Source organism: Hetaerina americana, unplaced genomic scaffold (genome assembly GCF_022747635.1).
Source record: "Hetaerina americana unplaced genomic scaffold, ioHetAmer1.1.p SCAF_4, whole genome shotgun sequence".
Taxonomy (NCBI): domain Eukaryota; kingdom Metazoa; phylum Arthropoda; class Insecta; order Odonata; family Calopterygidae; genus Hetaerina; species Hetaerina americana.
In genome coordinates, this window is record NW_027286985.1 from 54,847,028 (window position 1) to 54,874,953 (window position 27,926).

The following is a 27,926-nucleotide window of genomic DNA, read 5'->3' on the forward strand; positions in this document are numbered from 1 at the left end:
TAATATGTAGAGGTTTTTATATATTGGTTGAGAATGAGTGGGGTCAGTCCATAGTAAAAAAGACAATAGTACATAGGGGAAGCAACAGCACCGGTGGATGTCGATGCTAACGAACGCAACGATATATTGGAACGGAATGCTGTATCGATAGATGTTTTCAAAACAAGGAATGGAGTGAGATATGATTGCATGAAGGCTCATATATGTTATGTATGTTCGCGGTATATATGCAACATTCATGAGTGTATAATCTAATCCACTATTTGGATGGTGCAGTGTCACGTATATTGCAATCATATGTGAGAAATGGTGTTTTTTCGGTCGTATAATTGACCTGTGTTAAAAACAGGACCGTCCATGAATAAATAGGAAGCAATCATGGATGAAGTTCAAAAACTTGAACACCTTTCATTGGTGTCAAAAATATGTACAGAGTTAGAAAACCACTTGGGCCTGAATGATAAGGATCTTGGTAAGACTTGTTCTTTTTTTGATGCACAAATTTAAGTGGTAATACCAAATTTAATTTCCTTTTTTTCTACACAGCGGAGTATATAATTGCGTTGGCAGAAGAAAATGACACATTGGAGAAGTTTAAGAAGGTGCTCGAAGAAAATGGGGCGGAATTTTCGGTAATTATAATAATATAGGACGTGATTTTATTATTACTAGATGCGCATTGATGAGCCCATATCAAAGGTTAAGAATGTCACTTATCTATTCTATAGGACTCATTCATGGCGAATTTACTGAGAATAATTCATCATATGAAACCAAAAGGTGACAGGCCTTCCAAAAGTGGATCTCCTGAGCCGTCTAAATCTGACAAAGACAGACTCGCAGCAAAGTTTCCAGGGCTGGCCATCCCCAATGAGCCAAATGTTAGTGTTACAGAAACCAAGAAAGCGAAGAAGAAAAAGAATGCGGTGACCGAAGAAGAATGCATAGTGAATGATGCAATGGCCGCTCTTGAAGCACTTGCGCCTTCTCAACAGACTGTTACAAGGTTTGTATTCCACCTACTATTTAAGTCCTATAATATTCTATTTTTCAATATGTTTTGGCCATTATGATGGGAGTTCAATTACAGTAAGCACGTTTTGATTGTAGTCTCATTATCCATTCTCATGAATTTTTTGTCCATCAATTATTTTCGTTCATTAAATGTAATCCTTTTAGAAACCAAGCATAAAAATACCTCACTGAAAGAATTGATTGCTGTGAATTATTAAATAATTTTGTGTTGATTATTTAATCCGTGTTGGATATAATTAATATGCCATAGAGTGTATAAGACTGCAGTTACTAATATGTGACTGTAATAACTCTTCAGGACCAAAGCAGCTGTGAGCCCTTCGAGTTCTGAAGACGAATCCCAGGTTGATGAGTCTGCTATAATGCCACCGATTAAAAGGGAGCGAAGAAGTGAGAGTAAGGAAAGAGAGAAGAAAAGGAGGAGGAGTAGCAGCCGAGATAGGAAACGGAAAGATGATGGACATGAAAGAAGAGGTAGAAGCAGGAGTAGAGAAAGAAGGAGAAGAAGTGGAAGTAGAGATAGACGGGGAAGCAGGGAGAGGAGGAGTAAAAGAAGTCACAGCAGGGGTAGAAGAAGTCGAAGCAGGAATAGGAGGAACAGTAGGGAAAGGCATAGCAGGAGGAGCAGAAGCAGAAATGGAAGAAGGGAAAGAAGTGGCACAAGAGACAGGTGTGTGTTTTAATGGGTTATGTATGTGAAAAGTTTGAGTTTGTTTGTTGGTGGTTTTTATCTAATCCACACGTAAATTTATCAAATTTGTGGCCCAGTTAAATACTGTAAGGCTCAAAAGTATGTTTCAGAGCAATTTTAGTCGCATGAAACGAATATTAAATAGATAAAAAAAAATTCGTGTAGACAATTAAATCCTTACAATTGTTAGCATCAATATTTGTGCTTCATTGTTGAATTGTATATGATGCAAAATGAAAGAATGTAGCTTTGGATTGTTCTGCATTCTGTGGGGTGTTGCTTGTGATTGTTACCAGTCATCTTTCAAGGTGGGCTAGTTGTGATCAGTTCTGTCATTATAAATTCCCCTTGAAAAGCTGGTTGGTGGTGGTCACAAGGTATTGGTATCATTACACAGTACATGGCAAACCTTAAAAAAACTGTACCTTAAATTCTAGGGGTCTTCAGTTACTCCTGGGTTGTTACATCTGGCTAGGCAATAGTATCAATGACTTTGCAGTCAGCATCTACAGTTCCTTCAGAAGCTTTGGACCTGAAGATGCTGACTACAACCAGCAAAGCTATCTTCTGGCCAGGTGGAATGATGTGGGACTTACCTGAAAATCCCTTGGAAGCCTTTGTTACGAGGTATATTACATCACTTTGATTTTTTGTTGAGTAATAACCTATGTCAAAATGTCCATAGCCACTTCCTGGCTGATGATGACTCTATGTAACCATTTTTTATCTTGCTGCTGAATTTATATTATGCTGTAACCTTGCCTTCTGGTTGGTTTCTGTGATGGTACAATGTTAAACTAGGTAATGGAAATATCAATGTGCATTATTTTGTTTTAAATTTTCTACAAATACAACAGTGATCTTCTTACATGATGAATGCATTGGTTGTCATCAACTGAATCAATTAAAAGTTCTTATCTGTACACATACATATATTTAAATATCAACCCATCACAAGGCATTCTTAAAGCATTCTATTCATCATAAATCATTCTATTCATCATAAAGCATTCTACTTCTCCCTTTGGCCTCTATTATTTTACTGAAGGTAACACAAGTGCCCTTTCTTTTACCTCATTTTTCTAATGTAATATTTTTTATTGTTGTAGTGCTCCCGGGTAATGGTTATGATTCTCTACCTTTTACTTTTAGCACATCTTTGCTTGCAAAACCAAATCCTGGTGGTACTCTTGACCAACTTTTACTATTCTAAATAAGCTAATATCACATCTGAAGGGACATGCTTAGCCCTAAACCTAGGAGACTTCCTAATACAAAAGGGCCCAAAACATGAACAGGAAACTAAAACTTTTAACTTTGACACTTATACTTTGACTTGTAATTATGAATTTCAATTTTTTCTTGCAGAGATGAAGCTGCCTCTCGGCATTCAAGGCACAAAGGAAGGTAAGGCCTCCAGTTAATTTGCTACTTAATCATTGCTAGCCTTTTGCAAACATGTTCTTGAGTATTGTGCAATGAAAGTTTCGAATGCTGTGCACCCTTTCTTCAGGATGAGCCTGAAATTATGTAATTGTGTACCTGTACCAGTGAATAGTTTTATGAGATGGCACATAAAATATATGCATGTGTGTGTATGTTTATATGTATGTATGTATATATACATACATACATATGTATATATATATATATATACATACATACATATGTATATATATATATATATACATACATACATATGTATATATATATATATATATATATATATATATATATATATATATATATATATACATACACACACACACATTAAAAATGTATATATATGAATAGTGTCACTTAAGTGAATAGTTATCACTTACCAAACTGACCTTCGGGTTGATAACTGTGGTTATGGTTTTATATATATATATATATATATATATATATATACACACACACACATACATATGCATATATATATATATATATATATATATATATATATATATATATATGTGTGTGTGTGTGTGTGTGTGTGTGTATATAATCATGGTTTAATTTCAGTACATTTACGTAGCAGTAGACTGGAGAGATCTATCATAATAAGAAATTTTTCTCCTACACAATATTACAAGCAGTGAAACCTAAGCTTATCTTTTTTTTATGTATATGCTGGAAGTATGTAGGTAAGTGTATTAATTTATATATTTTCTTTGTACAGAAACAGAAAGAGTCTAAGTCCTGAAGAAGAGGAGGATAGGAAAAGGCACAGATCTTCCAGTAAAGATAGGGGCGATGTGTCTTCTGCGGAGCAACCAGCTACAGAACCTGAAGTGGGGAAGGTAAGCTTGTCATGGTTATTCTTTAATGTTTTTAAATGTTAAACAGCAAAATAGATAAAAATTGAGTTTCAAGTATTATAGGTAAGTCTTTTTATGCTAGACCAAAGCATGGAATGATGTGTTAGAAATATCTCTTCTTGTTTCTGAGGAAATAAATCTCTCAAAAAAAGATTATGCTGATGAAGTCAATATTTTGGGACTAGTTTTCACCAAAGTTTGCGTATGATTAGATATTAATATTGATATAAATGGCTCGGAACAAAAAAAACATTGGGAAGGCTATAGGGGGATAAGATAGTAAAATCTGCACTTGGCTGGATTCTTATTTGCGATTGGGTGCTCGAAAGTAAATATTTAGAAACCCCTTTAAGCCAAATTTTTAGCTCCCTAGAAACCCCTTTTAGCCAAATTTTTAGCACCTGACCCCAGGGGTCTCCTATCACAAAAAATGTGTTTTTTTTTAATTTCCCGAGCGATCCTTAGGTTTAAAAAATCTGGAAAGATTCATGAACAAACATTTTAATGCCCAAAAACGTTGATTTTTTCAGATTTTTTGGATCAAAATTGAGCTCAAGAAAAATATTTGAATTTTTCAAAGAATTTTTAGGTTATGTAGGTAATTTTTGGCAAACTTCTAAATAATTATTATTCATGTATTTTTGAATGGTGGGGTTAGGTTTTCCATTTTCTCTCCGGAACATCCTCAAAATTTAAAAAAACCCATTTTTTTGGGTGTTTTCCCCCATGCTTTTAGCACATAAACTCAACTGCATGTCAATAATTAAAAACTTTTGATATTGGTATTTTAGTTCACATTCTGTTAACTTTGCACAATAAAATGATAACAGGGACAAATATTAAAAATTAGATATTACATATGCTTAATTAGAATTATTTTATTGAATTTTGAAACCTTATTGAATGTGTATTATAATTGTGGGCGAAGCCGCATAGATTAACAGCTAGTCAATAAATATTTTCATATTAAAAGGGAGATTTGGAGTCTTTGTAAAGATTAGTTTGTTAAGATTATTTGAATGTGTTCGCGTGAATAATACAGAATTATTGGGGCTTGATGAGATATTGTTGTAATGGATGCTCGGGATATTGTTTAATGAAATGCGCAGGATTGTTGCGAGGATTGTGCAGTTAGATGAGGGAAATGTATTGTTGACAGTCAGTCGTCACTTGAGAACTGAACTGGTGGGTTGTATTTTCCGTGTGTGCGAGTATACTAAATACGGTAAGTCATTACTGTGAGTGAGCTGAACTGACATGCAGTTTATTTGCCAAAAACATGGGGGAAAATACCTAAATGATGGGTGGTTTCGATTTTTGAGGATGTTCCAGAGAGAAAATGGCAAATCTAACCCCGCCATTCAAAAGAACGGAAAAAATACACCATAAATAATTATTTAGAAGTTTGCCAAAAATTACCTAAAAATTCTTTGGTAAATTCAAATATTTTTCCTTAGCTCAATTTTGATCCAAGAAATGTGAAAAAAAATCAGAATGTTTTTGGCATGAAAATGTATATTCATGAATTTTTTCAGATTTATAAAGCAAAGAATCGCTGAGGAAAAATATGTTTTGAAAAAAATACTTTTTTTGTGATAGATGATCCCTGGGACCACCTAGGGAGCTAAAATTTTGGCCAAAGGGGTTTCTAAATATCTACTTTTGAGTGCCCAATCGCAAATAAGAATCCAGCCGAGTGCAGATTTTACCATCTTATCCCGCTATAGCCTTTAGCATAAATTGGAACATTTGTTAGAGCAACTAAGATCCCTGCTGTACACATTACATTCTTCTTTCCTCAAAATTAGGTGACGTAGTTAGTCATAAAAAATATAATGTAGTTCTCTGTTAGTTCCTCAAAGGTTTTAACTGTGAAGATTAAAATGAGAAAGTAGCATGTAATATAGTGGTGTCTTCTTCTCTCAATAGTTCTTTTTGTTGCTCCAATAGGGCCTTGGAAATGTTCATTTAAGAGAAGTTTTATTCCAAAGTGAGCAAATGTGGCACCAAACACATAGGTAGCTTACCCTTGTCCAATACATCAGTCAGTATATGAAAAACGTATTCTTTTGGTATGCCTGTAGCCTCAGCTATCTCTCTAACGTTAATTCAACGGCTGATAGGTACCATTTGATGTTATTGGTGGTTGCTGCAGGTTTTTTGCCATCTCAAAAGCTCATAATCAGTAAAGCTGGTACAGCCATGTTTATATTAAGCTGCCCAAAATTTCATGGTGCTAATTGATGCTGCAGTGTCCCCGTACATGGCATTCAACTCATCTTTTTTTTGAGTCGGCAAGTGCCTTCCAAAAATAAATATTGAATGACAGCTTGATACTTTAATGTTTTCCATTTTCATGAAAACCCTCACTGCAACACACTCTAATGATTTTCAAACAACAACTGAGAGTCTTAAATGGCTGAAAGTTTGGTGAGTGCCTTTCAAAGCAAGCACAAAAAAACTCCCCAACTTAAGTTGAATAGTGTTGCGATCTTCGTGTTTATGTTGGAAAGTTTTCAGCTCACCCATGCATAATTTATTTTAATCTAATATTATGACATATTTTATTTATAAATATGAAAATCCTCTTTTTAAATGTCTTCCCCATCAACAGTAATTTTATTTACTTTTCACTGGACTCATCAAAAATGTAAATTGAGGTTTTACTTTATTTTTATTTAGTTATAATTAAGTTGATTGGTTAAAACCTATGGGAAAAAGTAACTACGGTGACATGTACTTTAATGCTATCCTTGTGCTAAAAAACTTTGAACTGTGGTATAAAAATGGGTGAAGTTCTTTGAATAATTGCATCTAATCTCAAATATCCTAAATTTGTATTTTTCAATGAGCTTTCACCTAGTTCAGCTTTCATGGGAGATAGTAATTTTTTTTAAGTACCTAGTCTCAAATTAACTTGGCAGTGATGATTTTTTCAGGTCAGACTTGCATTTTTAATATTTGTCAAAATATGAAATATGTACTGTCCTTTTTCAGATTTATATCAATGTTTAAATGATATCAATCATTTATGATTCTTGATTTTCTCTGTTGCAATTGTTTTCCTAATCATAATTGTAAGACACAATTACGTACTAGGTAAAGGGATGTTGATTTTTATGTTTTTTGATGGTTGGATGTCCATTGTATCTTTGATTGCTCTGACCAATTTTTTAGCTTTTATATTTCCAATCCTTTGGCATACTATGCTAGCACTCACAAGATTGTCTGTATAAAAATCAAATATTAGTCATTTTAATATAGGCAGAAATACTGATATCTCTTTCTAAGTTTTTGTTTATAATTGTTTATTGTAATTGAAATGTCTGTATTAAGAAGTAAGTGACCTGTCATAATATGTAACTCAGCCCTAATGTCTCTTCTTAACTTAATAGCATATGAGGTAAAATGTGCTAAAAATTTTGTATGTTTTCCATCATATTTTTCAGATTTATGCTGGGAAAGTTGCCAACATTGTACCTTTTGGGTGCTTTGTTCAGTTAGAAGGTCTCCGAAGGCGATGGGAGGGGTTAGTTCACATATCTCAGCTCAGACGGGAAGGAAGGGTAACCAACGTGGCTGATGTTGTGGCAAGGGGTCAGCGTGTTCGAGTCAAAGTTCTTTCTCTTGCCGGACAAAAGGTTTCTCTTTCAATGAAGGATGTGGATCAAGAAACTGGTCAGGATCTTAATCCGACAACTCATGGACGACTTCATTCAAAGGACAAGTAAGAGCTGGATATTTAGTTCAATAAAAAGTTCTTATGTGAATCAGTGTATCAAAATCAGCACTTGAAAATTGAATTTTCTTATCCATTAACAAATAATATCTATCTAAAAAATATATATCTATCATTTGAATCTTCAGTAAATTCACTCTAGGGTTTAAAATATTAATAAATCCTTGAAAAAGCATGTTTACTTAGAGGAAATTAAATAAGCTCAAAGTTAAGTAAAACTGAAAAGATGTTCATTTTAATTGATGTTACACTCATTTCTTTGAAGGGATGAAGAGCAAGCTCATCGAAATCCTGATCGCCCAACTTCTCTTTTGGAGCTTAATGCATCTCTAATGGAAGAAGATGAAAGTGTGAGCCGTAAGCGTGTGCACAGAATATCTTCTCCTGAAAAGTGGGAAATAAAGCAGGTTTGTATTATTAATATAATAAATTCATTGGTCATAGAACCAATACTAATGTTATAGACCTGGTCAAGTTGTATAGAGAAAGTCTATTAAGTTTAAGTTTTGAAAACATATAAATACTAGTTGTCCCCAGTGTCAGGTGGTTTAATTCTTGAACCTCTGTCGGTGGACCACAAATTAAAAAGAATTAAAAGTAAGCCAATATACTCAATTACTTTAAACCCTTACTAGAGATTCATTTTATGTACCATAAAGCAATTTGTAGAAAACTTAAACTTATTATGATGCTGAATAGTTATTTTCTTGGGTCTACATGAGAGTGGCCACCCCCTTAGTTGCTAAAAAAATTAGAACATCGCGGCAGAGTTCACCCAGTACTAAGCCCGGTGGCATGTGAAATTCACACATCAGGGTAGGGGGGCCAGTTCCTTCCTTTCCCTGTGCTGGTAATGGTTTCCCAGGAAGATCTGCTATGCGAAAAATCATATAGCTTGGGTGGAGCTACAGGTGCCCAGAGTGCCTTATGCGGGAATTGAACCCGGGACGCTCCGGTCAGTAGTCCAACTCTCTATCCCTGGCTACCGCGACTCTCATATATATGTATATAATATATATTTATGTATATATTTTTTTCAATGTTATAATTTTGGTAGCAACTAAAGGGGATCCACACAGGAAAAGAGCCAAGAGAGATAATTAAAAATTCTAACACAGAATACATCATTATCTAAAACTTTCAGAATGTTACTAATAAAACAAACCAAAGCAGATGCACAACCTAGTGCTTTTTCCCTCTTAGAAACCATGTTGTGCTGCTTTTACAGTTCAGCTTAAAAGTCAAGATGGAATTCTAATAATTTTACAAGATTATCTTCCTGGGGTTTGTTTATGAGGATCTATGATAGAGGTAATATTTTGTCTAAATTTAGTTTGAAGCCATTCACCTTAAACATTTTATTGAAGCGAAATATGTAGGAATCAACCATATCTTCTGATTCCTGTAGGTTAGGATATTTGTGTAAAAAGGTTGCATAATCTGCATACAGGGTGCAGGTGGTTGCAATATTAGAGGTAAAGTCATTAATCATTAACAAAAATAGAATTGGACCAAAAACTGAGCCCTGAGGCATACCATATTGAACTGGGAGCATGGGAGATTACGTACTGTCTAGTTCAACTCATTGTGAGCATCCTGATAGGTTAGATTGAAATAAGGCAAGTTCCACTCTAGTAATTCCATAATACTTAAGTTTATCTAGAAGAATATGGTGAACGCAATCAAAAGCCTTAGTGAGGTCACATAGTGTCAATTGAAGGTTAGACTGCTCTTCAAAAGCTTTAAGGATGCCACTGGTAACATGACCTAAAGCCTGAGTTGTAGTTTTATTTGTATGAAAGCCATATTGGGAGGAACTATGAGGGGATACCCTAAAATACCCAGAATTATTTTTTTTAAGCTATGTATTTATTTTTTACGAAACCTTATGAACTTCAGACTACTCTACATTACACTTAATACATTTGTCCAATCTGCAATTCTATTCCTGGAAACATTTTTAAAACTTGTCTGTTGTAATGCCTGACACCCCCTGCCTCGTTTTTTTCTATACTGCTTTCACATCACCAAAACATTGTAACATTGTCCTTTTATGTGCCTTTTCATTTGCGGATGCCAGAAGAAATCGCACAGCGAGAGAAAACCATGGAGAAATATCTAGGTCTGTTTGGAGATGTCCTTACAATGCACGGCAAGTTTAAATTAGATTCTCTTTCTGCTGTTCAGTCAGGATCCGAGGCATGAATTTTGCAGTGACCCTTCTCATATTCAAATCTTATGAAAACATTCACTGAACCGAGCTCTATGTTATTCCAGATAATTTACTAATCTCTTCACTAGACTGTCATCGGTCTTCAAACACGAGTGCATGAACTTGTTCAACATTTTCGTCAATTCTAGAAATTGACGGACATCCTGAACATAGTTTGTCAACAAAGACATTTCACCTTTTTCTAAATGAGAAAACCATTGGTACACTTAAGTTTTGCCCATAGCATAATCCTCGTAAGCAGTTTTAGCATCTCAACAGTTTCTGCAGGGTTTTCTCAAGCAGGAAGCAAAATGTCAGTGGTGCCCTGTCCACTTAAATCCACCATGAGGAAAAATATGGAGCTAGCAAAACTGCCTTTAAAAAATGAATTGTTGTGATTGAATATAACCTTCTCAGACGGCAGCAATGCCTTCGCAGAACTTGGAACGAGTGATGCTGTGCTCGCCTAGCAGAAGAAATGCATAATAAATAAGCTTTGCCAATCGCAACACTATTCTGTTTCTTTTTGGGTACCCCCTCATAAGCAGGTAATTCCTTTGTAAGAATTTGTATAACTGTGATTTTATAATAATTTCAAAAACAGGTATGATAGAGAGAAGAAAATAGAATTGGTTATGGCTCGATTTTTCAACCTTTTTGTGGCGAGGAACCACTCTAACAGTGTTTCATGGCTTAAGGGAAGACCGCGTATTGTGGACAAGTATTTATTACAATGGATAGAGGCTCAGCCATATATACACTTAGACTCTTAATTAGATTATTGGACAGGCCATATACGAGGGTCATCCGGAAAGTAGTACCCGTTCGTGAAATAAAGACACAAAAGTAAATATTAACAAACATAAAAAATTTTATTTGAAAGAGGATACTTTAAACTACTTCTCAACATAATCTCCAAGCAAATTAAGGCATTTGTCATAACGTGTGACAAGTTTCTGTATTCCTGCTGCATAGTCCTTCGCCGCCAGCTCATTGAGATACGCGAGGGACCCATCTTGCACAAATTTTTGCATAATGCAGATGGTGTTTAACAATTTCATGAACAATTGTTCGAGAAACATTGGGAAAATGCTCACAGATGTCATCAATTGTGACGCGCCGATCGTTCCTCACGAATTCGTCAACTGAGCTCACCAGTTGGTCTGTAATGACAGACGGTCTCCCCGAACGCTCATCGTCGTGTGTGTTCCCCCTCCCCATGTTGAAGTTGCGACACCACCGCCGAACAGACGACTCGTCCATTACATTGTCTCCATACACCTCCTTTAATTGGCGATGAATATCACATGGGCGAACGTTTCTTGCATTGAGGAATTAAATCACTGCCCTCACTTCACAACTGGCGGCGTTCTCAATTTTTTTAAACATTGTAAACAATCACAGAAACAACACAGGCAATGCTAGCGTCACGCAACTTGGCTCAGAGAAGGCAGACAAGCCACTGAAGCTATCTGACCTCGTTCAGCGGCTACTCGCGTCGTCAGCACTTCATGCGGCACGAACGGGTACTACTTTCCGGATGACCCTCCTACATGTACATCCTTAATGTAGAGGTGCTGCATTTAACAGGACTCTTGCCTTTCAGCTTTTCTTTGAATTGTTTTGCAATGTGTTCAATTATTTTCAGATGCTGTCTGCTGCTTGCATTGACAAGTCTGAACTGCCCGACTTTGATGATGAGACTGGCTTACTTCCTAAAGAAGGGGATGAAGAAGAAGACATAGAAATTGAGTTGGTAGAGGAGGAACCCCCATTCCTTCAGGGGCATGGTAGAATGCTTCATGATCTTAGCCCTGTTCGGATTGTAAAGAATCCAGATGGGTCTCTTGCACAGGTAGAATTTCTATAATTAGCATGACATTTCATAATTCTTTTGATGGAATTCTCATCTCATTTCCAATGTCTGAATAATTTACTATTAGAATAGTTAATTTTACTTAGGAAAACCCATCAATTTGATGGATCTTTTCTTTTTGTGATAATGGAAGTCTAGACTTGCATTGATTGTGGTAAGGATATTAATATGGTAATACTGTTTATATAAGTTCATAAATGGGAAACTGATCCACCAATGTAGGAGGTAAACTTGGTAACAATGATGCATATATTTTATTATGTGATAAAATGTGGCATCAATGCACTTTTGCCATTGCCTTTGGCACGACTCCAAGGCTCCCAGGTAAGCAGATTCCGGAAGGCCCTTGAGGGTATGCGCGCAAGTTTCTTTGATGGTACTTAAGGTGCCATGGTAGGATCCTTTGAGGGAGGATTTCACTGTAGGGAATAAGAAATAGTCTACTGGTGCCAAGGCGGTACTGCAAGGGGGTTAGGGAATCATCACAATGCCATTTTTTGTCTGGAGCCAGTGAGGCTGGGTATACTGGGTGTCTGGGTGGGTGATTTTATCGCAGGTCTTTTGCATTGCCAAATTTTCAGTGATAATGGTGTGCACTGTCATCAATGCCAATACGATCTTGCACACACTTAACCAACGGTCTGAATTCAGTACTTCATGGAAAAAGGCAGGAAAAAATTGTTACTGATTGTGACCACACATTGCATGTTGTCATCAGGTCTTGACATTAACAGCCATCCAGCATGGGGTTTGTCCTCCTCACTCTCGGCCATCTTTGATGAGTTTATGCAGATTACAATCTGCAGTTTGTGACATGCTTGCATCCTTGAACACTTAGCGAATCATCCCCAACATCTCCATACCTGATTTCCTCAGTCCAACACAAAATTTGATGGCATACTGCTGTTCAATCGTTTGCTGCATTTTGTGCTTGCTTTGAGTTACTCTACAGGGTTTCCCTGAAAGCACGATCTAGCCTGAGCAAACGTTCACTGGTGATTGGTGCATCGCTCATTTTGAAGGTGAGACTTCCCTTCACCGAGCCTGCATGGTGCAAGCACATTGCGATGTATAGTCACATCAAGGAAATTGTTCACGATTCATTTTATCCAAACCATGTATTATGCAGGCTAAATGTTGGCTACCCTCATTCTGGTATTCAAAGTGATGGTGCTGTAAAAACAGCAATGGGCGTTTATGTAAATTTAAAAAATGAAGGGGCAACTAAAAGCAATTTGATGAATTATTTCCATACCATCCAATGGCTGCAAAATTATTTTCATCGGGGGAATTCAATATAGGGTGATACAGTTGGCTCTCCGCAAATGATGGCTGTGATGTGCATTTGTATAATTTAAAGTGATTCTCAAGATTGTTTGACTATCTTTACACCCAGCAGTTTTTGCTGTCATTTTTTCTTCGAAATTCATTGTATGCACTAAGAATCATTCTTCACCTTTGAATATCACCCACAATGCTGTGAAAATTTAAAACAAATGAACCATAGTATTATGCATTTATGAATAATTGAAATTGTGTTTTAAAATTGAAATCTTTGATCAGTTTAATTATTCAATAAGTAGAAATGCATATTTACACTGGAAGAAAATTAAAAAAGCCTCTAATGGGGTCAAAATAAAATAAATGAAAATGAGGAATAAATTTGAAAATAATGCTTTGGGATTTGGGATTCAACGAGAGAAAGGATTTAGATTCAATCAGTATGTGGATGTAACACACCCGTACTGTTTACTATTACAAAGCTATGCCTTTTTTAGGAGTTGAGCATAAATGATAGCTGTGTTATCCATTCTTATTCACTCAATAAGATGACATTGACATGCAATGAGTTTAGTTTTTACAATTTTGTTTGTACATTTACAGGCTGCAATGATGCAAAGTGCCTTGGCTAAGGAGAGGAGAGAGCAAAAAATGCTTCAAAGGGAGCAAGAAATGGATTCCATTCCAACAGGACTGAATAAGAACTGGATTGATCCCCTGCCAGATGGTTTGTAGTTTTTCACTTTCAATAAAAAATATGGTGAAATTCTCGAGAAAAATAATGTATTCTAATTTTTAAATTTGTCAGTTATGGACAAATGATTCCATCACTAATGGATAAAGTCACAAACTAAATTTAATGACATGCATCTTTACAAAAGAGGTACGAAATCCTTATTTGACAGTATTTTGTTCCTGTGTAAACATTTCTTCATTCCTATTTGTATAAGAAAGTGCTTTGTTTATGCTAGACTATGTATGTCACTGCAAGGTGACACTCCAGTTCCAAACTATGAGTGATTCTATGTGGTAATTCTAAAATATATGTAAATCTTCCATAGCTGACGGGAGGACACTTGCAGCTAACATGCGAGGCATTGGGCTTACCACTCAGGATCTACCGGAGTGGAAGAAGCATGTGATTGGTGGTAAAAAGAGCTCATTTGGTAAAAAAACTAATATGACTCTGTTGGAACAGAGGCAAAGCTTGCCAATTTACAAACTGAAGGATGAACTCATCAAGGTAATAATACCATGTATTTTAACCTGAGGAAATCATGTATCAGATGCTATGTACAACTGCCTTTTCAATAATTTTGTTTCTAATTATTTTCTAGGCTGTGACTGATAACCAAATTTTGATTGTTATTGGTGAAACTGGCTCTGGAAAAACTACCCAGATTACGCAATATCTAGCTGAAGCTGGATTTACCACAAGAGGTAATTATCAAATTAAAAAATAGTTTTCATATGGATCCTAAATATTTAGAATTTGTTATTGGTGAGTATAGCAATGGTAAATGTCTCTCTTCAAAATTTTTAATTCCCTGTTTATAATTCATTTAGGCCAGATTCAACTCTGAATGCCAATGTAGTGTATAATGAAACTGGTGAATTCCTTCTGTTCAAGCAATAACCCTAGTTTGATGGTGGTTTAGTATTTTCCAGTCATCAGTTTGTGAGGATTCACTGGAATTCCTATTTTGCCTCATTAAAGGCACTTGTAAGTCATTCCAAATGCAATTTTGTTTTCTGGCAGTAGGGTGTTTTATTGTTGCTGAAAAATATTGTAAAATGAATATGAACTGTGCATACATATATGTGTACAAGTTATGGTGTAATGGTACATAAAATGTCCCAGTGCTTTCATAGCCACTAGAAAGCTATTATATCTCCAGGATATTCATCATACCAGCAATTGGATGATGATCACCCTTTAATAAAATAAGTTAAATTAGAGAATTTATCAGATCTACAGATAGGTGCATTTAAAGAGAAACCAACTAGGAAAAGAAAGTAGTTATGGGAGCAGGACTTGAGAAATATGAAATAAATTCTAGAGTGTGGGAAGCAATGTGTGAAAAGGGGTCAGAAATGAGAAAAATAGTGATAAATATAGTTTTAATCATTTTAATCAATAATTAGAGGTTAGGTGGTCTAAGGAAAGTGAATTTAGAATCGTGATTACAGAGTTATCACTGTATGATATTCAGAATCTAGACCAGAATTTGTTGGAGTAGCAATCATCTTGAATAAGAGTGTTTGTAGAAGGGTCAAGTATGTATGCTAGCAATTGATATAATAATCCTAGTTTGAATGGAAACTAAACCAAAGGAAACTGTGATTTCCATGATATATACATCTATATACCCACATCTTATGAATCTGGTAATGATAAGAATGTATAATGAAAAAGGTTTGTATGATAAAAAAGGGAAAAGGTAAGAAAAGGTGTAAACTTAGTTACAATGAAGACTTGAGTGCACTATGGGAATAGAAGAGAAGGGTATATTGTTTGAAATTGGCTTGGAGTAGTAATGATAAGGATGACATGATGGTTGAAATTTGCATGAGAGATTGGTTATTTGAAGGAAATATGACTGCGGTGGCCAGAAACCTAGAAAACCAGGAAAGATTCAAGAATCTCTGCTAAATCATTGAAAAATACAAAAATTCTCCGTGATTGGGAGCTATTATGAATTTTTCTCTTGATTTTATGTGGACTAATGGGATGACGGGAATAATGGAAAATCAGGAATCCAGTCAGTCTCATTGAGTGCTATTGGGCCATCATATTGCAGCACTTGAAATTCAGAAATCAGGTCTTTGTAATGGGGGAGAGATTCCATGTGGTAAACTGAGTAGGCATGACATTAGTTGGCATGCTACATTGGCATTGTGGGGCTTTCCTGGCTACCGACCACTGTAATGAATCAACTCTTCAACTTTTCTGCATTTGAATTCTCCAATTCATGCTCTTAGATTAGATATGATTATTCATGGAGAAAAACAGCCAGTGGTAACCTCAGTGTTACTTCTTGAAAAGTGATACTAAGGAAAACTTGAATAACCATACTCCTTACATGGTCACTAATAACCTCTGGTATTTGCAAGTAATGGAATGATTGATATCTGGGGGGACTAGTGCAGCTTGCTATATTTTCTTTTATTGTATGCAATACAATAAGCTTCTATGGAATGAAAATTTAGTCAAGGTAGGATAGTTTAACTTTTTCGTTCAGTATTTTTTTGCATATTTAAATAAATAATTTGTTTGTTGAAAATAATTTAAAAGTTTTATAGAGCTTGCAATGAAAATTTGTGCTATACAGTGTACAATTTAGATACTTCAGGTGATTTTATGCAAATATTGAACAAAAGCAGGTGGTAGGTAACTCCTCTGGCATCAGACACATGTGCGATTAGGGATGATATAGTAGTTGTTGTGATTTAGACCTATAGGCATGGAAAATATTTTATTATTCTTCCAGAATTTTTTGTGAATGTTGCATTCATTATAACAAGCCAGTTTCGCATCTCAATTCCGAGAAATATTAAATGTTCATAATAAATCTGTAGCTACTGTAAATACCATTCTCCCTTGACAACTTTTAGTAATTACTCTTTCATTTTCTAAACATTCCCCAGTTCAGGGCTTCATTGGCATAAAAGTACATACTTGATCATTTATTCATAGATTAAAAACCATCCATACATGCTATTTTTTCATATTTGAAGTATTTAAAAAAAATCATGTTAGTAGTGATGCCATCTATGGGTACGGACAATAACTTTTCAGATCACCCATATAATTTGTTAAGTTTTGACCATTGATATTTAACCAAATGAGGTGAAATTTAGGTTCTAAAGGATGTGTTGTTTGATAATAGTAGTTCATTGAATGCATACTTGAGAAATGTAGGAAACAGTCATTGAATGTTTTATCCAAAAACGGAGAACTCTGAACAATATTCCTGTCATTATATGTAGTTGATGCTTTTTTTTAACATTGAGGCTTTGACTATTTAAAAAAAATCCGTACAAATATTTGAAATTTGAGAATATTTTTGCATTTTGTTACATAGATAATTATCAAAGAAACTTTTCTTTGTAGGCAAAATTGGTTGTACCCAGCCGCGTCGTGTTGCAGCTATGTCAGTGGCAAAAAGAGTTGCAGAAGAATTTGGATGTCGTCTTGGACAAGAAGTTGGATATACAATTCGTTTTGAGGACTGTACCAGTCCAGAAACTGTTATCAAGTGAGCTATACTCCAGTGTTCCCATCTACTATGATTTCGCCCTTGACTCTTTCAAGCCGTTTTTGTGAATACTACATATTTACAGTATATATGTAACTGAATCTCCTTTTCTTTGGGCAACTTCAATGTCTGCCTCATCCTTTGTGTAATGAATTAATTTTTTGTGACATGTGCAGGTGAATAGGTGCAAAATGCATTGGTAAATACTGTAAGACTTCAGTACAAAAGCATAGTATTTAATTCTTATTCACAGTATCTTTCCTAGGAAGGGAACCTACCCTACCTCAAAACCATTCCTACCTTATTTTATTTATCAAACCCTAACGTATTACCTCCTTATATGTACCTACCCTGACTCAAAAGGATTATAAATCCAAAGGAGAAGTTTATTACCTACCAATCTTGGAGAAATTCTTCAGCTGTGGAATTCCATATGTTGGATAGTTACTTCCTGTCATATTTTTCTTGATCATCTTCAATGCTACCATAAGATGGTGGAATCAAAAGTAGATGAAACTATTACTTTACAATTCTTGCATAATGAAGAAATTGGATAGAAATTGCCCCAAAAATGACTGATTTTAGAATTTGAGAAGCAGTGAACCTGAAATAATTGTATTTTTTGATAGCATTTATTTTATAGTCCGTAGACATAACTTTGATGTTTAGATGTACATATTTCACTGCAAATTGATAATCATTTTGGCTCCTGGATAGAATTATTAATATTATTAATGGCAATCTACTGGTTAAAGTAGGTTTTGTATTGATAAACTGACTAACCACTTGCAAACATGGATACATGTGCACCCTTATTCACTGAATAAAAAACTGATCCACATATTAAGAAATATTCTTCTCCACATTGATTTTAAACTCAGATCTAAAATGTGAGGGTTTTTCAAATTACTTGCAAATGCACATTTTGCATTTTCAACATTGAATTTTATGGCTAATTATAAATTATATTTTCAGGTACATGACAGATGGAATGTTATTGAGAGAATGTCTCATGGACCTCGACTTGAAAAATTATTCTGTTATCATGTTGGATGAAGCTCATGAAAGAACGATTCATACAGATGTTTTGTTTGGTGAGTTCCATTTAGTGAATTGGAATATTTAACTAGCAAAACTTTCTTTAGTGAAGCCCAGTTTTTTAAATTAAATTTTTTATCTGCTTTGTTGTAGGTCTTCTGAAGCAAGCAGTTCAGAAGAGACCGGAATTGAAATTAATTGTAACTTCAGCAACCCTTGATGCTGTCAAATTTTCTCAGTACTTCTTTGAAGCACCTATTTTTACCATTCCTGGGAGAACATTCCCTGTTGAGGTTCTCTATACCAAGGAACCTGAAACAGATTACTTGGATGCTTCTCTCATAACTGTGATGCAAATACACTTAAGAGAACCTCCTGGTGAGTAAAACTCATTGTCACCTCAGCTTGCTTTTGCTATTGATTGTAAATCTTTTGAATAAGTTATGGTGATTAATGAACAAAGGACACAAAGGTTTGCTGTTATTCTGGAATTTGTCTTGGGTGAGATGATTGTTCAGAAATTAATTATTCTCTTCTCTTTTTGGTAACCTTGTCTAGGAGACATTTTATTGTTTTTGACCGGTCAAGAGGAAATTGATACAGCTTGTGAGATATTGTATGAAAGAATGAAGTCTCTGGGTCCTGATGTTCCTGAATTAATTATTTTACCTGTATACTCAGCACTGCCAAGTGAAATGCAAACTCGAATCTTTGAGCCAGCTCCCCCTGGATCTCGAAAAGTGGTGATAGCTACAAACATTGCCGAAACATCCCTGACTATAGATGGAATTTATTATGTTGTTGATCCAGGATTTGTTAAACAGAAAGTTTATAATTCCAAGACTGGTATGGACTCCTTGGTGGTTACACCAATTTCTCAGGTATGTCTTATGAATTTTATTACTTCTGTTGGTGTAAGTTTTTGAAAACATTTTTTACAGCCATATGGGATCGTAGATTTTCGTGGCGTTCAGATGAAAGAGACTCCATTCTCGGGATGTCACCGCTTAGGTTGTTTTTCTGACAACAGTTTCGCCCGTGTTTCTACGAGCTTCTTCAGGTCAAAGTGAAGCTTCGACCTGAAGACGCTTGTAGACACAGAACAGAAACAACCTACGCGGTGACATCCCGAGAATGGAGAGTCTTTCATTTTTTACAGCCATTAGATCCGATTAGGAAGATGTTAGTGCAATGGGTAGGGTTTAGCGATTCTGACTGGAGGTCCTGGGTTCGAATCCAGGTGACACCTCTGGGCACCCTCAGCTTTACCAAAGCTGTGTCCATTTTTCAGGTGACAGATCTTACTGGGAATTCTCAGGGGGCTTAGGGAAAGGAACTGGCCCCCCTACTCTGATGTTTGAAAATCACATGTTGTTGGGCTGAGTAATAGGTGAACTTTAGTCTCTCCTATCAAACTAACCTGGTGATTGATAACTGTGGTTTTTATTTGCACATCCGATTACACTTTTGAATGTAGTGATCTATCATTACTTTTGCTACCAATGTTATACATCTAGTTGAAATTAGTTTGAAGTTAGTTGAAGTTGATCCTTGAAGATACATAGCTTGTTAACATGCATGGTGTTAGTCCCAACAAACTCTGCTTCAGTTGAGGATAAAATAACAATTTTAGCAATTAGGCTATACCCAACTTATCAGATTCTATCACTATTTCCCAAGTACCTGGAGAATGACATACAATCAAGTATATCAGCTGCTTGATCAGTCCGAACAAACTTGGTGATTTTAATTTTATAATAACTTTTACTAAACTTTACCATAGTTCAATATTCCTTGAAGATACATCAATACTTGTATTAGCAGAACTTCAGTGGACATCATAAAGTAAGGGTTATACTAGTTCCTAAATCTGTATTTGGGCAATGTATGGGTCAGTGTTGTTTACAAAGGCATACAGTAGATAACCTATCAAATTTTGAAATTGCACACCTGGAGATCTTTTACCATTTTTGTAAAGGTAATCTCGCTTGTAAGTATTAATCCGAATTGGAGTTGTTACCCATTTCAATTCTGTCACATAGAATTTTCTGAAATATTCAGTATATTGTTTCTATCAATCATTATTGATCTATTCCTTAAGTTTCTTCTGATTCTCACTCCCAATCAATTAGGAGCTTCACTCATGTATTCAATTTTAAATAAAAGCTCGAAGTGTTTAATAAGAATATTTCTTCTTCTAATTATAATGAAATAGGTACAAAACTCATCTAAACTGCAACACTCACATGGGGATCTATTGAGCCTTTCAGTGTAAAAGCTCTTCCAAAACTTCAAATAAGTGACCAAGTTCTTCATTTGCCTAGTTTTTCAGCCTACAATTTGTTTTTTTGCACCTTGTCTAGTTTGCATGCCAGTTTTTCACAGTACTTTGTCATAAAACCTCAGACTGTGCCTTGAAAATCCTGCCTAATTCTGGTTATTATATGATGTAGGAGTTTTTGCATCAAAGTGGACATTGTAACAATTTATTATTCTGCAAGTGTGAATTAAATTCTTGTTGACTGCCTAACTACAGGTGTAAAATTTTTGTAAGTAATCAGCTTAAAATGATTGATAGAACCTCTTTGCCATCAATCTGCTTTTATGATGGAAAGTTCTATCAGACTTTATATTTGTTTTAAATAATTCAACAACTTTTTCTCATGGAGGTGGCTCTAACAGTTCCTATCAATTATTTTCATTAAGGAATGATAATCGTTCCCTCTTTGCATGTCTTCATTTTTAAATACCCTTTGCCTCATTCACCTATTATTAAATTTGCCATAAATAAAATGAAATCTTGGAACTAATTTTCCTTCTGCTTCTAGATAGGATATATTTTGACTTTTGATTCTTAAATCCTTTCTTTAGATTCTGAAATTGAATGGATTTAGTTCCTATTAAAATACTCTGTTAATTTGCCCATATTTGCCCAATGTTATGCCTTAACCTCATTATGCTCAGGTGTGTATGGATCCCTTAACTGATATTTAAAATCATACTCTTTAGAAAGATTTTAAAGTTTTTAGTTGACATTTTGGTTCTGATATCTGATCAAATTATTTTAATGTTGAACTCAATTTGATTCTTCATGTTTTCTCCAAACTCCTTAAACCTCCAAATTTAAAAATCCTATACTATGACTGGGATCCTGATCAAGGTGAATGATTTCTGCACTTTAAAATTGATGCATTTTAATGCCCATAAGTGGATGACTCCAGGGATTGGGATTGGTGCGGTAGCTATCCTACTGGCTTCCCGCCCAGAGGGCTCGGGTTCAAATCCTGACGGTGTTGATTATTTTTCAGAGGTATCTCGATCCCTACTTGAGGTGCTTTGTGGAGGGCACTTTGAGTGGGTATGCCGTCTGTCGGATGGACGGACCCCTTGGTGCCTTTCGTAAAGAGTAGGCCAAGGCCGACACCAGGTTTCTCTCCACCCTTCATCCTCTGCTGTCCATCCCCTATGGTGCAAATGACCTCAGCAGTCGGTTGCCTCCCCTAAATACTACTACTACTGGATGACTCCATTAAATTACTGTCGTGGCATCTCCTACCGTTTCTTTGAATCCTTAAACTTCTCTATCACTGGTATTGAGCACAAAAAAACACACCCGAATGTACCTTGAGTAGTAGTCATCTACCATAATCAACATGTATTTTACCCAACCTACAGAATATTGAGCATAGGTACACATATCCATATGAATTAAAATCGGCACTTAGCCCAACTTCCAGCTGATTTGTTCAAAGAGAGCCACATTGCCTAACATTAATGCACAAATCTCAGGCATCTTTATCATTTAAGACATCAAAATCAGACCTTTGTACTTTACCATCTTACGATTCCAACATTCTTTTTGTAATGAAATGGACAAGGTGTGTCAGTCAGATTACAATTTTATCAAATAGAATATCTGTGGTAATGGGACTTTATAGTTCATGGGTAGATGAAGAAAGCACTACCTTACAGCCATACTCTACTAGAGAACCATAAAAAATAATTTTTGATGCCATCACCATCAATTGTTACAAGTCCTAGGATTGATATGGCATTTCTTTGCTCTGACTTTTGTCATTTTACATTGCATGCACCTCATCTAGTCTCGTCCTCTTAAGTTGTTCCCATTAAAATTTTAAAATTAACTTAGTAAAATGCCATCACAAACATACTACATTTTGGCTGCTCAAGACAATATTTCTGTTGGTGAAATCCTGGATGAGTGTTAAGTGTTTGGGCCCTGTTTTATTAGGGCCTAATTGTTTGAGTGAAAAAGAGAATATACAAATAAGGATCTTATAGAATACTTTTATACATGATGAGATGATTTTAATTAAAATAAGGACTCTTTCAAGGGGTTAAAATATTCTCAATTTTGGGAGAGGTTCCTTATTTGCCTCCTCCTTGGATACTTTTGTTTAAAATTTGAAAGAGGCATATAATTTGGTGACTGAGGTTAAGTAATAATAATTATTCTTTGGTTGAATAATGGCCCAAATTACCGTTTTAAAATAAATTTTTGCAGGTATATTCTTCAATAGTTTGTCCTATGGTGCAATTCCAATCGATGCGAGGGAATGTGAATGATTATTATTTTGGTTGATTTCTACTTAGATTTTGTCCATAGGTTTATGTAAAAATAATGAAAAATTTATTCCTTAATAGGCTCAGGCAAAGCAGAGAGCAGGTCGGGCCGGTCGAACTGGCCCTGGTAAGACTTATCGCTTGTACACAGAGCGGGCCTACCGGGATGAAATGCTGCCGACACCTGTCCCAGAGATACAGCGGACGAATTTGGCTACTACTGTGCTGCAGTTGAAAACCATGGGCATTAATGACTTACTTCACTTCGATTTTATGGATGCTCCCCCTGTAGAATCTTTGATAATGGCATTGGAGCAGTTGCATTCGCTGAGTGCTTTGGACAATGAAGGACTTCTTACACGCCTTGGAAGAAGAGTAAGTTTAAATAATCAAGGTTGAATTGCATCACATGTAACATTCGTTGTTAACTGAGTGGATGGGTGATGGTGGCTTCACCTAAACTATGATAAATTTGAAGAGTAAATTTTACAGACATGCTTACATCATTATGTACACAATTCATAAGTTTTTTTACCTTTGCAGCATTAGTTTAAATATTATGTGCTGTTGTATCAGTTTGGGTCATGATTGTGCTAGAGTTTATGTGTACTTCTTCACACATCTTTCATCCTATAGTAATATTATGCGGAGTGGACCATCCTTATCATCAGTTTGTTGGATGAGCCTGTTACTACCTTTTCATATCTTCTCTGTGCCTACCTTTTTCCTTAAATATTTTTAAAGCTACAAACATACGTTTTGGAAAGCATTATACCAGTTAAAGATAAAATGAGGACTTACATTTTTTTAATTAATTGGTCATAATTTAATATTTACATTAAGATGACATTTTACATGACAATTTAAGAAATCAGTATTCCAGTGTATGTGATTTTACTTATGAGTAAGCCATCCACAATGTAGCAATACATGTATTGGCAGATGTGCTTGTCGCCAGTGATGGTGAAATGGGCGGGGATCAGGGGTGGGATTAGGAAAAGGTGAGAAATAAGAAGGGGAATGGAAACTTTGGCTTGCTGGAGAATCTCTTGACAGTGGCCACCTGCAGGACCAGCTAGATGCTGGTGACACTTTCACAATGTCTGGGTGACGTGAGGTAACAGATTGTCACCAGGTAGGAATGTGATATAATTGAAGGTAAGGTTAGGTTGTGAGGGACAAATGGTAAAAGGAAGAGGAAGACAAATGGCAAAGAGGAAGTTGCAATGCTGTTTTGATGGTAAGGCCATTTTTGTAAGGCAAAGAATGATTGCAGAATGTCCATATGCCATTGGAAAAACATTTACCTAATGTCATTTTTAATGTGATGCTCTTAGGTAATAGATTGAAATGAATATACTTAAGCAGTATTACGTTTCCCGTACTTAAATTTCATTATCTTCTGACTAGTGAATTGCATTGCATGGTGGAACTTTTCTTCATGTGTTGCTATTCATCTTCACTAAAAATTTACTCATTGGTATGAGCCTTTTATGGTTGCATTATTTTTAGCACTATTAAAATTTTTCTTCTCCTTACTATTTAGATGGCAGAATTTCCCTTGGAGCCCAACCTTTCAAAGATGCTTATTATGTCCGTACACCTTCAGTGTTCAGATGAAGTGCTAACCATTGTCTCAATGCTTTCAGTGCAAAATGTCTTCTACAGGTAAGCAAAATTGATCTATTATTTGGCATTCATTGGCTATATTTTGGTTTTCTTTTGCTTATGAATACTTATTTGATTGGTGTTACTATTCATTTATAGGCCTAAGGATAAGCAAGCCCTTGCAGATCAGAAGAAAGCCAAGTTCAATCAGCCTGAGGGAGATCATTTAACTCTGCTCTCTGTCTACAACTCATGGAAGAACAACAAATTTTCTAATGCATGGTGCTATGAAAATTTTGTCCAGATACGGACTCTGAAACGAGCTCAGGATGTTAGGAAACAGCTACTTGGTATCATGGACAGGTAATGGCTCGGGCCATTTCATTTTGAATTTTATGAATATCAAGGAAATACCATGTAAGAAAATAATAGAAAGTCATAACAGTGTCAAGTTTAACTTTGTGGAAATCCTTCATGATGAGGGTAAAAAAGAAACTTTACACTTCCACTTCTTTTGTGGAAGTGTAAAGTTTCTTATTTACCCTCATAATTGAAAGTTGTCGGGAGATATGAGAAAATGTAAAATTTTACGGGCTTTCAGTATTTTAACTTAAAAGGAATGGCTATATTTTCTGATTTCAGCCTTTAAAAATAAAGTTGTTAGTTTTTTCTAGAACACAGGAGTACAATGGGATTGTTTAAGCATTTCTTTGGAAAAAGCATTTTATGTCATGGATGTAAAGGATTGATGTGTGAACAGGCTTTAGCTGTTTGGCAAAAATTATTATTTAGGTCTGCTCTTCAGTCAGGCATTGTAAATATTTATTTGTTTCCCTTACAATGTTTTCTAGGAATTCCTGCTCTATTTCTGGTAGCCGTTTATGACTAGCTATGAGAAGTAGAAAAGGAATTCTAAAGAATTCCAAGAAAAAAGTTTTCTTTTCTTCTTTTTACTTGCAAATTTTGTTGGCATTTCATTTTTCCATTCAGCTTGTCCTTCTTATTATGTATATTTTATATGAATTTTGGATGCTTGTTTTGCAACTTGACCCTCAATTGCTCAGTAAGTGTTAAGTTTTCAGGAACGTCATTATATAACAGTAAAACTCAATTGCTAAACCTAATTTGATTAATATGCCAGAAGTTAATCCTTTAAGTGGTACTATTTGCTTTATTTAAAAAGTAATCAATGATTCTTTGCGAGTTTGTAATCAACATGCTGCATTTAACTGGTAAATACATCTACAAATACTAATTATTTTTCTGTTTAGCTGCCATTTTCGTATTAAGAGTGAAAACTTAGAAATATATATTACTTTACATGTTAATATCTCCAAAACTAACTTGAAAAGGCTCAAGAATTTTCAAATAATTTAGTTATTATTTAATGTATTAAATATTAGTGTTTGAAATACTGGGATATTTTCTCAAATCTTGTGTTCTCTTACGAAAGGTAATCAATGAGAGCCTTAAGAGCAAAACAATACCCTTATAAGTGTGCTTCTCATTGATTAAGTATGGAGAATTTAAATATATGAAGTATAAAAGTGTATATTTATACTTTCAGGCATAAGTTAGATGTGGTCTCATGTGGGAAGAATACAGTCAGAGTGCAGAAAACAGTTTGCTCAGGATTTTTCCGTAATGCTGCCAAGAAAGACCCACAAGAGGGCTATCGGACATTGGTTGACAGCCAGGTCGTTTATATACACCCTTCCAGTGCATTATTCAATCGCCAACCAGAGTGGTAAGTAATAATTGCCTGCGTTTTTGGCAATAACTTGAAACTTGTAAAAAATCAATCTTGTAATTAGCAGAATTTAAATCACAGTTTAGTTCATGAAATTTCAAGTAAGAAGTTACATATCTATAACTATTGGTAATGACCCCTGTTGTTTTTTAACTGTAATGAATTGATAATAGTATTAGCATGCACTTAATAACATAATGACTTAACTGGGCCAATACAAAAATTGTTATAACGAATTTATTGAAGTTTAATGTGCCGAGATGAAGCAATCTGAACTGGTTATTGCAAAAAATATGATTTCAAGGAACATTTTTTATGTTGTCCAGTTTGATTACATCTCTTCTGTGCATGCCCATGAAAGAAATGTATTGAGGAGGGTAAAAGCTTGATGTGTACTAGTGAGGTGGGGTGGGTTTTTTAGTAAAAAGATCAGCATTCACCGGTTTTTTTTGTCTTAAGACATGTGATTATTATTTCATCCTTAATGTTGTATAGGTACTGATTTGTAAATATTAAAAATGAAATTACTGATTTCTGCATGAAAAGAGTACTCATTTAAGGATTATAATGGTATTTATTTCTTTTAACATGTATTATTGTTATTATTTTTAGGGTCATTTATCATGAATTAGTGCAAACAACAAAGGAATACATGCGTGAAGTAACAACCATGGATCCAAAGTGGCTTGTTGAGTTTGCACCATCATTCTTCAAATTTTCTGATCCTACAAAACTCAGTAAATTTAAGAAGAATCAAAGGTTAGAGCCGCTGTATAATAAATATGAAGAACCGAATGCCTGGAGGATATCTCGAGTGAGGCGAAGAAGAAACTAAAAAAAATCTCCATTGTCTATTTAATCATGTGACACTTTGACATAACGTAATTTTTTGTATATAAACTTTTGTAAAAATATTCATGAAATGAAATTATTTATAGTAAAATGACTGCTGTAATAATTTCAAAGAAATTCATTTGTATCTTTGTTTCTTAATTCTACTTTAACCGATGGAGGTTTTGTCCTTAAACAGCTGGATTGCTTCCTTCATTATTTTTAAGTTGCTGAAATTGTTTTTCGTTACTGATTTAATGTACGGGTACTTAAATCATAAAGGATAACAACTGTACTTATACTATAAATATACACATGCATACACACCTGTAGGAGTACAGGTACCCGAAGGATCATTGTGGTACACTGTGACTTTAAAATGTATTTGTGTGTAAACTTCAGTAATTTAAAATGAATCTCAAATAACCTTGGGAAATTGCAGTTGAGTCATGTCAATGCTGTAGGAGTATTGAAATTCAGATGATATTCCAATTAAAAACAAGTGACGTGGCTGTCGTTTTAGCCCACCATTTAGGGACACTCGTGGCAAATATGATAAGTGTAGGTTTTCCTGGGGTGTCTTATAGCACAATTAACCCTGAACAATGCTTTCTAACCTGAAGCATTTCTGTCTTTGTCTCTATATAGTTTTCCCTGAATTAATCTATACAACCCATGTATATTTTATAGATGAGTGAGACCTTCATGAATTAGGTATA

At 35.1% G+C, this 27,926-nt stretch overlaps 1 protein-coding gene across 1 annotated transcript; it reads left to right on the plus strand.

Moving 5' to 3' along the window:
* Window positions 1-225: 225 nt before the first annotated feature.
* pea (ATP-dependent RNA helicase pea) lies at window positions 226-27,292 on the plus strand. Its single transcript, XM_071590800.1, has 21 exons — window positions 226-472; window positions 547-632; window positions 729-1,006; window positions 1,334-1,705; window positions 3,095-3,133; window positions 3,891-4,011; window positions 7,479-7,756; window positions 8,034-8,175; window positions 11,629-11,835; window positions 13,741-13,864; window positions 14,199-14,380; window positions 14,475-14,577; window positions 17,252-17,396; window positions 18,372-18,490; window positions 18,588-18,812; window positions 18,993-19,315; window positions 23,100-23,393; window positions 24,565-24,686; window positions 24,786-24,989; window positions 26,194-26,373; window positions 26,989-27,292. The coding sequence occupies exons 1-21, from the start codon at window positions 379-381 to the stop codon at window positions 27,209-27,211; spliced, it is 3,861 nt and encodes a 1,286-aa protein (XP_071446901.1). The 5' UTR covers window positions 226-378; the 3' UTR covers window positions 27,212-27,292.
* Window positions 27,293-27,926: the final 634 nt, after the last annotated feature.

Excerpts from the sequence above, each read along its gene's own strand:
- pea (XM_071590800.1), top strand. The coding sequence starts at position 379 with ATGGATGAAGTTCAAAAACTTGAACACCTTTCATTGGTGTCAAAAATA. Across the intron at positions 633-728 it reads AAAATGGGGCGGAATTTTCG|GACTCATTCATGGCGAATTT; the intron begins GTAATTATAATA and ends TCTATTCTATAG. Across the intron at positions 3,134-3,890 it reads CATTCAAGGCACAAAGGAAG|AAACAGAAAGAGTCTAAGTC; the intron begins GTAAGGCCTCCA and ends TTCTTTGTACAG.